The sequence below is a fragment of the Lonchura striata genome, chromosome 6 (genome assembly GCF_046129695.1).
Source record: "Lonchura striata isolate bLonStr1 chromosome 6, bLonStr1.mat, whole genome shotgun sequence".
Classification (NCBI taxonomy): Eukaryota; Metazoa; Chordata; class Aves; order Passeriformes; family Estrildidae; genus Lonchura; species Lonchura striata.
Window position 1 is genome coordinate 24893463 of NC_134608.1, and position 17797 is coordinate 24911259.

A 17797-nucleotide genomic window follows, 5' to 3' on the forward strand; every position below is an offset into this window, starting at 1 on the left:
TTCTTCATTATTTGATCCAAATGACATTATTACATAGTGCAGGGTTGCTCCAGCTACGTGTCCAGAGACAAAAACTGCAAGAGTCAAGGTTAGCTGAAGCAGCCCTTGATCGTAAGCTGGAATTACTACTGTTGCACAGAAGTGCAAAACAGAATTCCACAAACGTTCTTAACTTACTACCATATTCTGTGCACGTGTTCAAAATACTATCTGACAAAAACTGTATTTTCAGGAATTAAATACATTTCTATGTTTCAGAGCTTCTAAATCACAAATACATTCTGCCGTATTTCTGAATCCAAACATTGGTCCTCATCAACGCAAGCAAATGCCATCTAGTTCAGCCTAGATAAGATATTCTTGCAAAATGCAGACATCAATGCATATGTTTGTAATCATTAAACACTGAAGTCCTCTTCAGAACTAATTTTTCTCTGGAACTTGAGCAGAGCTTTCTCTGCTTGAGTCCCATCAAATGTTGTGGGTTGCTGGTGCTGAAAGCCTTGTTTAGTAGCATTTATTTTCACTACATTAAGGTATGTCTTAGCTGAAAAAGAACCCTCAAAACATCAGTCAAATAAATTCATCTTCCTTTCTAATATTTTTATTTAACAATGTTTTAACATTTGTATATACTACTGCACTCACTATTTGTCAATTGAATAAAAAATATAGTCAGGGAACAGAAAGAAGTCACAGATCAAAAATAGGTATCAAAACAAACATCGGGTAGGAAACCTTTGAATGCATTTCTACTTATATTTCTTAGGAATTTCTACTAAATTTCTTAGGGAAGAAATTTAAAAGTAAAATGTCTTACAGGGAATAGAATTTTCCGACCCCCAAAATCAAGAGTACTCTCACAAAACTCGTAGTCTGATTTAAAAACAACCTTGCTGCAGCCAGAGGAGTCAAGGCTTTGAACAAAACGCATGAACGCACAAAAGTGAGGGGCAGCCAGCCAGGCCCAGCAGAAACAGGGGCAGCAGCGCGATGAAAGGCAGCCCCGCGGGCCGCTCCCCCGAAGGAGCCCGCGCTGCGCCTCCCGGCAGCGCGCCCCCACAGCGGCCCGAGCGCCGCCATTGGCTGCCGCGCCTGTCCATCAGCGCGCGGGGCGGGGCCAGCGCCAGGCCTTCGTCATCGCGGGGCGACGGCGCGGCCCGGCCCTGCGTCATGGCGGCGGCGGTGGCGGTGCCCGGCCCGCTCCCGCCCGGCGCCCGCGCTCCGGAGGCGGACCCTGCGGCCTCCGAGGTAGCGAGCAGCGCCCTGCGCTGTCTGGCCGGGCTGGCGGGGCAGGTGAGTGCGGGGCGGGCGGAGGGAGAGGTCCTGGGCGGAGCTGGGCTGGGCGCCGCGCCCGCCTCACAACACTTGGCTTTGGGGCGCGAGCAGGGCTGGCTCCTGCTTCCCCCCGGCCTGCGGGGCAGATAAGGCAGCTGCCTCTTCCGGGAGTGCCCGCCTGGTTTCTGCCGGGGCTGGGCGGCGGTGCCGGCTGCCTCCCCCGCTCCCTGCGGCCGGGGCAGCCCCCGGTGCGTGGCTGCTGCTCCCGCTGCGTCTCTCCCGCAGCCGGGACCGTGCCTTGGCCTCGCAGTGACGGGACCTCGCGCGCCGCTTTGTAGTTTGACGGATGATAGCTTCCGTGGGAAAGTGCAATTTGCTTAATTGCTGTATCTTATTAATTAATTGCTTAGAGTTGAAAAGCTGCTGAAAGCTTGCAGTACATTAAATCAAAATAAATTTTCAGGAGCTTAAAGTTAGCCCTGCCTTGGTAATGGCATGCTATGAAACACGCAGTGCCTCTAAGGGTCAGAAGTTTTAAAGGTGCTCTGCTCTTTGGCACTTAAATTGAAACACCTACTTTATGTTTAGTAATGTCTGTGAGTTGTGAAACAAATGTTACAGTAGTAGTGGAAGGCCCGCCCTTGTCAGGAGAAGGTTTTAGTAATAACATTTTTATTGGTATAAACAATTTATACATTAATTTTCCACTGTGGAAACATTTATGTAGTTCTGTGAAGACAGAAGTACACTCTTACTTCAAGAGTTAGCAGTTTGAAAGTTTGGGGCCAGATGATGAACAATATATGCAGGAGCTAGTGTAACTTAATGTATGTTTGGTAAAGAATTGGTCTCTTAGATGCAGAGGCAGTTTAGGAGTAGCTGCTGGCTGATCTGAAATGATATTTTAGAGTGTTTCACTTCTCATCTGTATAGAATTTTATTATACTTGCTTTTCTCCTCCAACTATGCTAGCAGTTGTCTCTATTTTCAAACAAAAGGCAAGAAAAATTAAGGGCTTGGTAATTCAGAGACTTAGTTAAGAGTCTCAGTTTTCCTCTCTCTAAAATGGTTAAAAACTGCTATGGCTTTTGAACAGGAGTACAGCACTAAACACTGTGATGTCCAGACACAGCTGACGCATAGGATTACCAAGGCATGAAAACTGTTGAGGTTTAAAGGCCCCATAATCCTTCCTGGTGAAAATTCTGAATGTGATCAATGAAGAGCTAGTGACTGTCAGTTTATCTAAGTGGGAGGACAACACTATGAATGACAGTAATAGAACACATCAGAGAAAAGCTGGAACTCTTGTATTTATGAAAAATACAAAGGAGAATAAGGGGAAAGTTTCCTAAGATTTTAACTGGGGTATTCATCAAAAGTTTATGAATTGTTTATAAACTACATTAAAAACTCTTATTCTACCTCTTGACTTCAGCAGCTTACTTTTTCTGCAAAGCTGCCTCTACAACTAGCATGTCATTGGAAAGGCCCTGGTGATTTTTAAAAATAACTGTGTGTGCACAGACCATTGTGAGAGAACTGCTTAGAGTTGCTACATCCCCTCAGTAGTTACAGTAGCTATGGTGCAGAGTATAATTGTCTTCTTTGGTGTTTGGAGTGTCTTCTTTCCTTGACAACAGACACGTTTCACTGTGTCACATTCAACAGTGCACTGGTTGGATAAGGATCTGGTTGCTCCATCTTAGCTGTGAAAGTCCTTTTGATTTCCAGTTGCTGACACTTGTCTGCCAGTGCTTGAGTACTGACAGATTTAACTGCTTAGGGATTCTAGCAAACTGCCTTGCATTTCTGACTGAAACTACTGATTCCCCATTTCCCTTTTATAGAGATGACTAAGCATGTGCCAAATTGTTAGCAGTCACAGTTTGATTCACTACAGTAGTTTAAGTTGGTTTTATGCTAGTAAATTGGGCAGTAAGCAGGAATATTTCTGGCACAGGATTTTTTTAATGGAGCAATCAATGGCAGTATGTGACCAGGACATCTGAGAATAACAGCTCTTAAAACCAATATAGCTGATCCTGAAAAGTTCTTTAAGATTCAAATGATAGCCAGTGTTTATGTAAAACAAATTTCAAAGAGCTGAAATTACATATAATCCTGTAAATTGAATAGGCTGTGGACTTGTAATTAGTCAAAGGCTTTGAAGTTATCAAAACATTGAATTTAAAAATCTGTTTGTCACAGTTCTAATAAGTAGTAGGATGTGAAAGACTGAGAACTTACTCTGTGGTACTAGAAACTTCTGTTGATGCAGGAGGGCTTTATATTTTTATTTAAAAGCAGTGTCTGAATTAAAAATATGACTGTCCTCTAAATGATTCTAAGTTCTGTTGCTTTTTGTGCCTTGAACCACCTGGACAGGAGGTGTCCATTGTGATATTGTGAAGGCACATATCAGATTATTATTTTTTAAAAAGGAGACTTATTAGGAAATTGCAGTAGCACTTCTATTTTGTTTCATTTGGATGACTTTAATCTGCCCCTTTTTTACCCTATCAGTAGACTATAATATAGCATACAGGAGATATTACTCTAGAAACTTCAGGCAGAAATACATGCTTCAGATGATCACATGCACAATGGCTTAATTCCTAAATTAAATTTTATTCCTGCTATGTTCTAAATACATTCTTGCTTTTGAAACTTCTTCAAGATTAGTATATCCTAGAACATTACTTCTCCTACATCCTGTGTACTTAGCTTAAGTACTAAACAGGGATAACCATTTGTGAAAATTATCTAAAATACATTATATATCTAGTCAGACTGTCTCCTTTGCTATGTAATTTGGGAACTGACCCTGAATTTATCAAGGCTGATCTTTGACTAAAGAAGGAAGGTTCAGGCTTATAATTCTTTACAAAATTGTGTTAATGCTGGGATTTGAAACTAACGTGGGACAGTTTATCATCCACAGCTTTGCCTGTGGAGTGATGAGACATTCTTGTGTCCAGTTCTCAGTATTTCATACACTTTGTGGTGGCTTCAGGACATGAGTGCATATGCATTCTGTGTTCTTGTTTATAAGGTTTGATGCTGTTAGGAGTTAAATGTCTTTAGACCATGAGTTGAAGGTCACTTTTGTCATCTTCTTGAGGTACCTTTTTCTGTTTCCACCCCTACTTTTTATTTTAATGGAAGGAATGAGGAATAGATATACAAGTACAGACATGATTTGGGAATTCAGTGTTGCTAGCAGAGTACCTGTAGTCCTCTTGATTTCAAACAGGAATTTATCTGTGTTTAGAATTTGGGGTATCACTTGCAGGATGTTTGGTTGGAGAACAACCTTCTTAGCTTTGGAGAATGAAAGTGATCATCTCTTTAAGATCTTGGGAAAAGCTTTAGAGTAACAAAAAGGGCAAAGTTGGGCGTGAAAGTGTGTTAGCTCATTAGAGTTTATTGATAATCATATTTGTATTAGGAAGTGTATTTATAGCTTGTAGAAGATACATACTTCTTTTAAACAATACTTCAAATTTATTATGTGTTGTTTTCTTTATTGTCTTGGGAGTTAAATATTGCAATTCCTTTGCAGTGAGAATAGACTGTGGCAATTGTTCATTTCAATATGAATGAATATACAGGAAAATAGTGTGATTTGCAAACAGTTGTAATAGTGATGCTGTTTAAGCTAGAGTTTGTTAAACTTTGAGATATTTTATGCCCTTATTTTTAATATAAAGCTTCTTTTGGATTAGCAGCAAGTAAAAATTCAAGATTGTGCCATGGTGTTACATCAAGACATGCAGGCATAGATAGTCTTGCAATCTTGGAATAAAATACATGAACTTACAGGACACTGCTATCCTGGGTCGTGTTCTTCATACTGGTGGTTCTAGTATTCATTAAAAGAAAAGATCGTGTGAGTGATTAACATGAACAACATGCTTTCATACAAGAATTAATTAAATAAAGCCAAGGATTGAATTAATACAATGAAAGTGTGATGACTAAGTAAGGAATTTTTAATTTTATAGTATATTCTACAAATACTAGCTTATTTGGAAAATGGCAGCTGCTTGGACTATAATTAATATCAAATATTTCCGATGCTCTCATCTAAAATTGGAATGGGTCTATATGAGACTGAGCATAATTGTTGTCTTGTAGGAGCCTTGTATACTTTTTTGATGTTACTACATATAATTTTTTATTGTTTTGCCCTATTGAAGCTTAATCTCGGAGAGGATATTGTGAAAGTTGTAATCGATTGGACCAAGCTTCAGAGCACATCAGCACTTCAGCCAGCTTTGCTCTTTAGTGCACTTCAGCAGCATATTTTATGTTTACAGGTAAATATTTCATGGGACACATTTGACTTGACAAAATGATCAACAGCTAAAAGTAATCTTTACTGTAAAATTCCAGTAATTTTGTTCTTACATTGCTGTGTTCGATAAAAAAGGATTACAAAAGTACAAAATGCTTGGGATTCCACTATGCTCCATAGGTACTCACATTTACAGATTTTTCAGATTAGTGGTGGGAATAGCCACTGTAGGTGAACAGGCTGAATAACTGCAGCCTCATTGATTTCTAGACTTGCATTGTAAATGTGATACATTTCCATCTATGGTGGGTTATAATTAAGCAATAAGACACGGCAGGTGTGTGTCATGCTATGATAATGATTCCATGCGTTGGGTGAGTTTTGAGGCTCATAGAGTGCTTTCAGTGGTTCAAGAAGTGGCATTATCCCAGCATGACACATCCTGGAGTGTCTTACTGCAATTAAATATATTTTCAACGTAGTTTTTTTTTTTTTAAAGAGTAATTTCTTTGACATTAATGTCTCATCTTGCCAAGTAGCCAGTCACCATTACTGTCATTTCTTTTAACTATTTGAAACTTTCCAACCCTGCCAAAAGTAATTTAGTTGCATGGCAGGGAGGGTTAGCAGTTTGTCAGCTGGTAACTGAGCAGTGTTTTGACCTTGATAGTTCATGTGTAAAAGATGGGATTTGCTGTAGCTAGCCAATGAATGATTTGAGGTGCCTAGTACTGAGAGGATCAAAAGGGAAGTTTCTGTGTTTTCTTGTCTGTAGGTAAAAAAAAAAGACCCTTTATTTTCCAGACATCCACCAGATCTTTGGTGTGATGAATAGAAAGAGAAAATATGCAAGATAAAAGCAAGTAAAATTTATATTCAACATGTAAGAGTGCTGTAAATGGGAATTTGATTCCATTTCATAAAATGTGACTGCTAAAAATCATGTTGTCTTTAAAAAACTTAAAATAATTTATTGAGAGAAAATAACCAGTGAAATTCAGACTACATGAAACTGATGGAAGTAAAAAAGAAACAGGGACATACTTATGTACTGAAGTTTTGATGTTACATTGTACATATGAGTTACTGCAGTAAAATAAGCATTTTTCCTGCCACAAATGTCAGTGCCTTTTCTCATTTAATTTCATGACCTAAGTAGATAATCAACTGTGTCAAACAAAGCATGTGTTCATGATAATGCCTATGTATTTCATGTCTGTGTTCTCTCATTCACTTGGGCAACTACGGTTTCAAGTGGAGAATGTAGTGCTGATGTGATAAAGGCTTTACAGTGTAAGAGCACCGGATTTCATGTTAAGGAGGAAAAATACTAAGCCTTACTGTTCTGAGTAAGCATTTGAATTACATGTTAATTAAGTGGCATTGAAGCTTTGATTTAGCTAGTAACACAGAAGTATGGGCAGATTTTCACAGAAATTTGGGAGTTTTCTTCTACAAACCTCTAAAAGGCAGGTCAAAAAGGTCAGAATCGTGGTGTACACAATATTTGGAACTTCTTTTTTATCTAATTACTGTGTTCCATCAGAGGAAGATGTTGCAGTTCCCAAAATTATTTCCATTGGTTGGGTTTGGAAATTGTAATAGGACTTGTCTTCTTGACTTTGGGACTTTTGGACTTATATTTTTTTAACCCTAATACACTGTTTTCTTTGTTCAGCCTCTATTAGAAAAACTCCAGTCATTGATCAAAGAGGAAAATGTAGGCCATGTTGAACCTGGAGGTAAAACAGAAAGCCAGACAAATTTAGATGTTTATGATGGTAACAGTCAGACTGAAGAAAAATATGGAAGCTATGACTTGAGAGATCTGAAGGATGCTCATTTTAATTTTGATCCAGAAGTGGTCCAAATAAAAGCTGGAAAAGCAGAAGTAAGTGATTTATGTGAGTTTAAACAGGGAAAAAATGAAAGACTTTTCTAAATTTTAAATTTAAAGAATGAAATAGATATATGCCATCATGTTTATTACCTGCAGATTGACAGGCGGATATCAGCCTTCATCGAGAGAAAACAAGCCGAGATCAATGAAAATAATGTCAGGGAATTTTGCAATGTTATTGATTGTAATCAAGGTAACTAGCCAGACTTTAATCTTCATAGCAATTTAAGTTTTGTGGGGGGTTTTTTGTTGGTTTGTTTTTGGGTTGTTTTTTGGTTTAATTTGGTCTTTTTGTTTTTCAAAAGCACTAATCTATATTTAAAACAGAACTTTTTTCAAGAGTAACTTTCTTTTAAAATTTAGAACTTGCATGTGTACTGCAGATGTCAGATAGAAAAATAAATTGAGTAGTCACTGGATGGCAATGTTTAACGTATCACATGCAGAAAGATTATATCTATTATTATGTTAATTTTAAGAACTGCTTAGATGATTTTGTAGCTATTGTTCCCCAGTATTTTAACTAGGTATTCCTCCACAGTAAATGGAATTGCAATTCAGAAATGTCTTGTGAATTCCATATTCAAATTGAAGTTAATTTAATGCCAGTTAAATTGCAAAGAGCTATTTTTTTCAATGAATTTGAATTACTAGCTACTTGAAATGACTTTTTCTTTTTAATGTTGCTCACATTGTAGTACAATTGGCTGTATCTGTAACCAATCTTAAATCCATCTGGCAGACTGGATTCCATTTAAAGGATCAATAACTGCAGCCGAATGCATCTTGGAGGTTAAGACAGTTTTATATATATAACTACATAAGTAGTACAGAGATATTTTCTAAGTACCTGTGAACCCACATGTGCATTGTCTCTATGAGGTACCTGAGCTCTTAGAGATCAAAGCTTATTGTTCAGTAAGCTTCGTAGAGAGTTTAGCTGCTTGAATATTGGTTGAAATGCAAAGGACATCTGAAGTTTACTAGAATATGCTAGGTCGTGAAATTCCCAAAATTGTTAATTATGTACAGAAGAATTGATAATAAGACTTGTCTCATTGTTCAGGCATAATAAAATATGTATAGAGCTTTGGGTGTAATGAACAGAGAATAAAATAGAAACATTAGAATAAATTAAGGTGGTCCATACTATAGGTTTTATGGTTAGGCAAATGGAAGAAGTCACCTGGATCAGAATAAATGCAGAAAGGTTTAAGAAAGAATGCTGACAAGTAAACTAGATCGGTCGAAAAATAGAAGTTTCAGGAAAAAAACCAGAATAACCATGGTAAGCAGGAAAAAAGCTTCTGTACAGGAAGAAGGGAATAAGTTACAGAGAAATGCAATGAAAAGTAAGAACCAAATAAATTTGATCCTGATTCAGTAAACTTCTATATACACTGTATACTTCTATATATGTATGAATGCATTTATATGAGCAACTTATCCAATTAAAAGCAGTAAGTCCATGCAAGTGTTTCAAACTATTAATGGGCAAGTGTTTATAGAATGAATTAAGTATTCCTGATTTTTTTAATTATTTAAAGCATTTTAATTAGATTTGTTTAAAGCATAAAAGTTGATGGTGGTTAGAATATTTTCAGTTGTAAATATATAATTTGAACCTCACTTGTTATATCATTATTTATTTAGAAAATAGCTGTGCCAGAACAGATGCAATTTTCACACCCTATCCTGGATTTAAAAGTCATATAAAGGGTAAGCAACTCTTTTAATACCCATTTCAGTGTCCAGATATAACAGCACTGATTAGTTTTTGATATCAAAACTTCTTATAGAATGATCAAAAATGCAAACTTAATGTGTTGATTTTTTACTCTAGTGAATATTTTACATCTTCATTTATGTCTTCAAGGTTTTAAATCCCTTAACTGCTTCACTAAATGAATGGTTAGGCACTAAAGACTGAAACAAAATAGCCTGTTTTCATTGTCTGAAAGGAAATGTGGAAAAGATAAAGCAGGACAGAGAAGCTGAACAATACTTAGTTTTTCTTCTAAGGTGAAATGGTCAATAAGGAATTGACATGAAATAGGATTATCTTCTTTTTTTTCATTAGTTGGTGCAAGTGTATTGAAATTGAATATAATGTTGGGACAGTGGAAGTTCTAAGACATAGATTTATAAGAAGTGACAAGCTGGGAAATGAGTTTATTACTGCACTATTTTTTGGAAAGGAATAAATAATATAGAAATTATGTCCAACAGAAGTTGTGTACAAAACATTGGTTGTTCATCTGCTGCTCTCTAGGTGTATACAAATTACCCTTATTTTAAAACAAACAAAATAACCAAAATGAGAATGAAAGCAAGCCTCTTCTGCATTTTAGAGAGTGGTCATATTCAGTTATCCACTTGATATTGGTCCTAGAAACCAATTATTTTGAATTCTGTAATTTAAAATAACACTGTAAAGCAAAATAATAAGTATTGAAAGGTATGGTGAGCTAACAAGGAAATGGAGAAGTGAGTTTGATTTTAGAATCTTTCACAAAGAACCTCCTTGAATAGTCACAGTTTTAAACTGAGTGTTAATTTGTTGGTTGGATGGCAGCATAATACAGGAAAAAAGGGAAGCTTTCACCTCAAGGAACAGTTCATAACTGAAATGTGAAAAACACTTAGAAAGGAATTGGAAGTAAAACCAGCATGAATTAAAGCAAGAATTTAGCATGTTGCCTTCATGAAATGTTGAGTAGGATGGTGTATGTATGTGTGTGCTTCAGCATCTGGAGCTGCCAATATAATCTTCAAATCTGCAGTACACTGTAGTATTTCTAGGAGGAGAACTTGAGAAATTACTCTGATTTAATGAGAAGTGAGCAAAATCTTCTCGTGAAGACATGGCTCAGCATGGGTAAAAGATAGTTTTAGATGCAGCTAAGAGTCACTAAAGCTTTTATCCAGATGATAAAAATTAGAAGTGAACTTCCTTGCTGAGGTTTGTATTTGTTCTTCAGTTGTGTACCTCCCCTCATCTTCATGTATTTATAACGCTTCCTGTAATACTAGGACTGGCCTCTTCTTTGCATTCACAAAAGCTCTCATATGCAACTGCTGACATAGATACCAAGGTTTCTGCTGTTTATCAGCAGCTGATGACAAATTCTTGACACTGCCATTCTACATGAATGTATGAGTAATTCTTTTACTTTGCATATGTAAAATCCAGGGGGTTTGTTAGGTTTGTTTACTCATGCAAAAAAATAAGAAATTGCTTTTACTTGAACTTTTGATCTAACTGTGTGTGGGACCCTTCATATGCAAGACATCTGTAAAACTGATTTAACACAGGTTTTCATCCTTCAATATTTTGATTCTTTTAGTTAGATCTGCTTTGTGTTTCATGTGCATATATGTGAAATTTATTTCCTCTTTACCTAGTTTCTAGGGTAGTAAATACATATGGACCTCAGACTAGATCTGAAGGGATGCATGGGTCCAGTCACAAAGCCAGTGTACCCATTCACGATTGTGGAAACCAAGCTGTGGAGGAGAGATTGCAAAACATTGAAGCACACTTACGGTTACAAACAGGTTTGTATGATGTTACAGTTTTGACATTGGTGTGCCATTTTATACTACAGTTATGATTACTGTGGTGAAACAAGGCAAGCCTATAAAAATTGATACTGTAAAAAAAAGTGGATTGATCCACTGAAGGGTTTCGTTCACACCAAGTACAGTGATCTTCCTAAAGATGGATATTTCTTGAAATACATTTAGGCATAAAGCTTATTTCCCAGAATGTGGGAAGCTTGTTGTCACTACTTCTTTTTAGGCCTGCAAACATGAGTCCATACATTTCACTAAAATAAATGCCATAGCTGTCAGGCTACTGATGTTTTTTAGATAGTCGCTTTCCTTACCCCAGCCCCAGTTTTCCATAATAATGGCACTGAGGCACAATGAGGCATTTGTCAAGGAGGAATTAGTATTTTTCTTGAAAATTATTTTCAAAACAGAACAGAAGCCCAATCTCCATCTAGTTAAGTGAATTTTCTTCACATGACACTGCAGACACATTTGATATTTTTTTTCTTCTGAATACTGAATAGATGCCAATCCATTATCTTAAAAATATTTGGAACATTCACTAGATTGCTAGATTCCTGTGACTGTGTAGTGGATTAAAGTTCTCTGGTAGCAAGGAGAATAAGATAATGCATAGATACTCTTGAAGCAGCAGACAGAGCTTGATGCTTAGTTTTATAGCTGTCTCAAAAATAAGCTAGCTTTTGTGCATAGAAATAGAATTCGGAAGTGGCTAGCCAGCAGTAGGGTTACAATGTGTAGATTTGGAGTTTATGCATGTATCATATATCGGGGACAATGATTGGAAGTAGCTAAGGAGGGGTCCTTGCTTCCAGGTTGTGCCCTCTAATAGGTGATTAACTTTTGTTTAAAGGAATGGGTTGGTTAAACAGCATAGGTTAAGAAGATGGAAGCATGCAACACCATCTCAATTTCTGTTCAAATCAGCAGTCGTGGGGAGCATCTCAATATTATTTGATGCATACCCCATGACCAATGTATTGCAAAGAGTGATCATTAGTTGTTTCAGGGACTTTGACAGACATGCTTCAGCCAACTACATGATGTTGTCTTACTGCTTTCATTGACTACAGTGGCTTATCAATCAGGTTTTACCCTGAATCATATCAATTATCCTTACTTGATATTGTCCCATCCATTTTCTTTGTTCAGCTACTGGTTGATAGCTACTCTTGAAGAATTCAAATGTCAGACTTGCAATCCTTAGTTAAATAAATTATTTGCTTTTCCTGATTTCTTTGTATTACTACTGATGTATTTAGGTGGTCCGGTACCAAGAGACATTTATCAGAGAATTAAGAAGCTTGAAGATAAAATCCTTGAGCTGGAAGGACTGTCTCCTGAATATTTTCAATCTGTAGTAAGAAATTTTCTTACCTTCTTTTAGCATATCTGAATGTGTTTATGCATTTTTTGCTTGAATGTTTGATGTACAGAGAAAAACTTAGAGTTGGAGGGCTGACACTCTTCATAAACAACTGGTTGGGTGTATGTTACACATGGACCATCTAATCAAGTTCATATTTACCTAAGTTCTCACTCAAAAGAAGAAAGTATCTGTTGGGGGGGTAAAAATGCTGCCACCCAAGCTTAATTAATTTATAAGAAATGTGTCAGAGTTTGTATTTGTCCCCCTTGCCTTAAAATCTGAAGTGCTTCTTATGTCAAGAAAAATTACTAAAGTTATGATTTTTGATACAAATCATTAATAGCTAAACAGCTGAAATAATTTGGGCTTCTGTACATGATCTGATTGCTAATGATATGTGAATAACTTCCAAAAGGATGAGAGAGTAAACTGTCTGAAAATTGCTTCATGTGATTCTGTGACTTAGTGTTCTTTATTTCTGGTTTTAAGGCAGAGCTCTGTCTCTCTCTGAATAGTACACCTTAACCGTCATTCACCAAAGGGTATTAGGACAAAGAGCATTAGTTGTTACTACATTAGGCTGTATTTGACTGTAGAAATTTCTTGTCTGTTGTAACAGTAAGAATGTCTCGTTTACTGTTGATTGCAATTTAATTTATAACTTCTCCCTTGAGATTAGCCAAGGAGTCAGCTAATAAAAATCAATAGCGACAGTTCATGTTTCTGTTTAATTTTTTAAATTTGTGTTGGAGACCAGTAAAGTTCTTAATTTGTGAGGCTGTTCCTTCTGGCTGAAAACCAGAAGTTAACACATATACTTTCATAAGCTGAAATTTCTATTGAAAATGCTTTAGGATCTCTAGAATGAAAATCAGGGAATAAAATTGTGATGGTGGCAATAGTAGAGTTGCACAGTAATTAGCACATTTTATCTGAAGTTTTGCATAAATATTGGTGTGGATATAGGCAAATTTTAGGGATGAAAATATTGACAGTTTCAAAAGCTCAGTTCTGTCTGAAGGAAGCTTCAGTTAAATTGATAGTTGTTGACTGCCAAGTGTGGAGAAGCTTCAACAGCTTCTGACTGCTCTCCAGTAGTATTTCTTATGATCCAGAGTACTTAATTATAAGAAAGGTTTCTTTAATCCGTGGAATGGCAGTCAGTGGGGTTTTTTGTACTTTAAAGACTTAACAATTTGTGGTCTTCTGTCAGTGCAATATTAAGTCTGTTTTGATTGTCTTTTCTTCAGAGCTGTTCTGGCAAGAGGAGAAAGATTCAGTCTCCCCATGTAAGTGCTATTAACTCTTGTTTTTCTTACGTTTATGATGTTTTGAGTGAAAAGTAAGCAGGAGTTCTATGAAACAAGTATGTATGTTCTCAGAAGTAGCTGCATCAGTATTGAATAGCTTGCTGTCAAAGAGAGAAGGAAGTAGACAGAAAGTTAATAGATGTTACAATGAAATGAGTCTTCTAAGAATATATACTAGGGTTTTCACCAGTTAGGATGATGGCAGAATAAAAGAAATCTATAATGCTGTTAATCAAGCTGAGTGTAACAGGCAATTTCTGTGTTCTGATCAGCCCTCTATTAATGTCTTCTGTTTTTGTTCTGTGGCATAGTGTTTTTTGTTGATTCAAAATTATTCTTCAATTTGCTTTATTGGTTTATGAAAAGACAAAAGTAGAAATGGCTGGCTTGGTGAAAGGACTGCATTATAGCAGATACTAACCTGTCAGTAAGACTTGCCATTTTCACAACACCATTGCATAAGGGAATGCATTTACCATGTACCTCTTAAGCCACAAGAGAAAAGTTATCATTGGTGCAGGTGGGACTATGGCTTGGAGACAGATGGATTGGAGAGAATGCTTAGGCTTGTTTAGGAAAAACAAGTCCTACATAGGATAAAATATTTTTACAAAAAGGATGATGACCAGATTATGTAAGAAAACATAATAGAATTGTCAGGTTAGGTGTCAAAGAGGAGCTTGCTGTTGGGCAGTAGGAAAAAAAACCTTTAGCTGTAAACCCAAGTTCAGCAAAATCTAGGTAATCTCATCCAGTGTTTTAACATGAAGGGATTTCTTAGGGTTTTTATGATCAGACTAAAGAAGCATCTAATAAAAGTGGCGTGAGTGTATTGATCCATGATTAGGACTGTCTTTCTTACAAGTTTATATTCTTTTTCCTTTAAATTTAAATAGGCAAAGACTAGATTCATACAATTCTGCAAAAGGAGTTCTGTCACTTAGTACAATATGCAGTGACCTCAAGTATCAAGTGATAAGCCACTTCTCTAGCAATTACAGGATGTAAATGATTGTGATTTTTATTTTGTTCTTTTAGCAGAGCTATTCACTGGCTGAACTTGATGAAAAGATCAATGCTATAAAACAGGCATTACTGAGGAAAACAAAAGAAAGCAAGCTCAAGGAGGCTGAGCAGCTTCTTCGATAAAAGTGTTTTCAGAATCCTCATCATGATTTACGCATACCTAAACCACAGACCTGAGCAGTGTTCATCAGAGATGACTAGCAATGAAGACAAAGCAGTCATATAAGCTCCCTTTGGATGATCTTGAAAGCTTTCTTTCAGAGTAACTTGTTTAAAAGCAGCATTATTAATGACATAGTTACTTTAAAATTAAGAATGTTTCAGGAATGTCATTCTAATAATCTGTTCCCTTCTGTTATAAAGGAGGACTGCAGCATTGTTTGTATGTGAAAAGTCTTGACCTGCACAGAAAAGCTGTCACGTGTTATTCTTGGTGACTAAGTATTCAAAAGGACTAACTTTTGGATACTGTTCATGTAAGTAGTTTGCACAGACTTGGAAATTAAATTAAATACTTTCTCAGAAATACACTGACTTCGGGAAAAAAATTACCTAAACCTTGCAGAATGCATGCTTGCCTGTGGGGTTTTTTCTGTTAGAAACGCAGCAAATTGCATTTCTATGACAGGTGTTCATAGAAAGCATATATGTATAAATAAAAACAATTGTTCTTCACTTTTTCAGTGTCTTGTGGGAATTAAAATTTCATAATGTTTCACAAACAATGTATTCTAAAAACCATCCCAGAGGAGATTTTGAGGAGTATGCCAGCAAGGCATCAACCTCCCTTCTATATGCATGCTTACATGACTGAAGCATGGATACTGACCTTTGGCCAGACAGTGAAGTGAGATTGTGTTGTGACTTCTATTTTGGTTTTGTTTGTTTGTTTTTAATAAACCATTTTCTATTTATATAAGTTTTATTTACTGTCATTATTTCAGTTTAGAAGAAAAGTAGCTACTATGGAGAGAGTTTTATGTAAACTGCTCTGCTTACAGCAGTCATATTGTTGATGTCCCTGTATTAGTCTCTGTGACAGGTGTTAGGAACAGTACTGAATTGACACCGCCTTTGAAGAACAGTAGGTATTTTCTGTGACCTCGTCTTTTTATCCAGAATAATATTTGTTATAGCAAATGTAGCTAATGTTTCTCTGGAGGCGAACCAGCAGAGATGGGAGAGAAAGCTGCTTGAGCTCTTGTCCTGGCTCCAGGAAGGATGACAGTATGATGGTAACCTCTAGGGTGCTGCTTGTCCTTCCCGGAAGAGAGCTGAATGCCTCAGATACAGCTGTGAATATGAAGAGGTACTGTTGCAGTTGAAGATTGTCGTGTGTGTTACATACCAGTACAGTATCCTACAGAGACAACTTTTTATACAGGAATCATTGCCATTGTTGAATATCCTAACAGTATGTTTTATGGGGGTGTTTTGGTGAAGCACACTGAGCTTCAAGTAGACAAGCTTTAGTTCTTTTTATGGTCCTCTGGCCTAGGAGCCGTAGCTTGAAAGAGTGCAGTGTATACTGGCCACACCACATACTTCAAACAGTACTTGAAGAGTGGTAGGAGGTGGCTGTTACAGGGCCAGGAGGAATGGCCAAAGGGATTTAGCTTTTATAAAGCAGTAGCTTCCACTCATCATACAAGTACTGGTAGCACGTGGTAGCATAATGAATAGCTGGGGAAACAACAGCAAATGTATTCTGGATGGTAATTTTTTTAACCCTGTATAATCTATCAAATGCACATGACAGACAAACTTGATAAATCTTATGTGGCATTCATCTTGCTTTGTTCCTAGTCACTCTTTTGCCATTATTTGGTTTCAAGTTCTACTTTCTTAAATGGTTAATGCCAAAGTGCCTGTACTGTAAAAATTCAGGGGGAAGATATTCTCTGCTTTGAGCTGAATGTTAAACGTACTTGCATATTTCAGAGGTTTGCCAAGCTTTGGAAGTTTTCCTTCCTCTGCTTATATGACTTTATGTGAAGAGGCAGAGAGGAGCAGGATGCTCTTCTGTGGTTCAGTGATACTGGTCTTACCAGTTTATCCTTCTTGCCCTGTCTTCATGGGTTTTATCTTCTATGACTAACTTCCACTGTCAGGCCTGTTTCTGCAGAAAGATGAGCTCTCACCACAGCTCCATAATAAAGTGGATGCAGCTTTGACCTCCTACATCTCCCTTTTTCCAGAACTACACATTCTGCTGTTCTTCCTTTGCATCTGAAACACTCCAGTACTTGCTGATAGGTGCAGCTGCAGTAGCTGTAGTCTGAGAAGTAACCAAAAATTGAGCAAAAGCAGAGGAAGTACTTACTGTCCTGTTGATCTCTCTGAGAGAGCTGAGAAATTCTCTCAAATGTCCACATATTGAAGGTGAGACAGACTTTAAATAAACAGCACACTTGCTTGTGAGCCTAAACCAGTGAAGAATCTGCTCTATGCTTATTATTTTAATGGCAGTGGATTTGCTTACAGACAGGGATACCATCTTATGAGAAAACCAGAAGAAAAAATTCTCAAATTATTTGCAAATTAAATAGCTCTGGACTGACAGGCAGGGGGAGAATGCCTGTTTGCTATACAATAGATGTTCCTGCCATGATGCAGAAAAGTAGAGATGTCTCCATATTGGTGGACTCACACCCTTCCATCTCAGAGAGAAATGCAGCAGATAGAAGCTTAGCAAGAGTCAGAGGAACCCTGAGCCTCTTGCCATCAGGCAGAAGTGGGGGGACCTAAAAGATGGGAGGGATTGGAAACAGGTCCCTGTTTGGAAGCAGGAGAACCTCCTACCAGCCTCTCTTGCCATCTCAGTTGCACTTGTGGAATTAGTATGAGATTCTAGAACTCGATAATCAAGCAAATGATAGTGAAGGAGAAGGTCTACCCAGGGGCTCACCCAGAGCAAGTCAGTCAACCAGACGCATTGCAACTATGGGTTTTAAGAAAGAAAGAATAGTAATTGTTGTATCAGGGAAACTGAGGGCCCTCTACACTGGCTGAATCCATCCCAAAGTCTGCTGCCTCCC

General features: G+C 37.3%; 1 protein-coding gene across 2 annotated transcripts; it reads left to right on the forward strand.

Moving 5' to 3' along the window:
* The first annotated feature begins 1164 nt into the window (after window positions 1-1164).
* MBIP (MAP3K12 binding inhibitory protein 1) lies at window positions 1165-15678 on the forward strand. Of its 2 annotated transcripts, none has more exons than XM_021542711.2 (9): window positions 1165-1296; window positions 5481-5600; window positions 7257-7469; window positions 7575-7671; window positions 9132-9197; window positions 10884-11036; window positions 12317-12414; window positions 13674-13712; window positions 14772-15678. In XM_021542711.2, the coding sequence occupies exons 1-9, from the start codon at window positions 1174-1176 to the stop codon at window positions 14880-14882; spliced, it is 1020 nt and encodes a 339-aa protein (XP_021398386.1). In that variant the 5' UTR covers window positions 1165-1173; the 3' UTR covers window positions 14883-15678. The 2 variants fall into 2 exon arrangements, with proteins under 2 accessions (XP_021398386.1, XP_021398387.1); XM_021542712.2 differs by having other exon boundaries at window positions 14775-15678.
* Window positions 15679-17797: the final 2119 nt, after the last annotated feature.

Bases quoted from the DNA above. Each gene is read 5' to 3' on its own strand.
- MBIP (XM_021542711.2), top strand. From the start codon at position 1,174: ATGGCGGCGGCGGTGGCGGTGCCCGGCCCGCTCCCGCCCGGCGCCCGC. The intron at 1,297-5,480 runs GTGAGTGCGGGG...GCCCTATTGAAG, and splicing joins TGGCCGGGCTGGCGGGGCAG to CTTAATCTCGGAGAGGATAT. The intron at 7,470-7,574 runs GTAAGTGATTTA...TATTACCTGCAG, and splicing joins TAAAAGCTGGAAAAGCAGAA to ATTGACAGGCGGATATCAGC.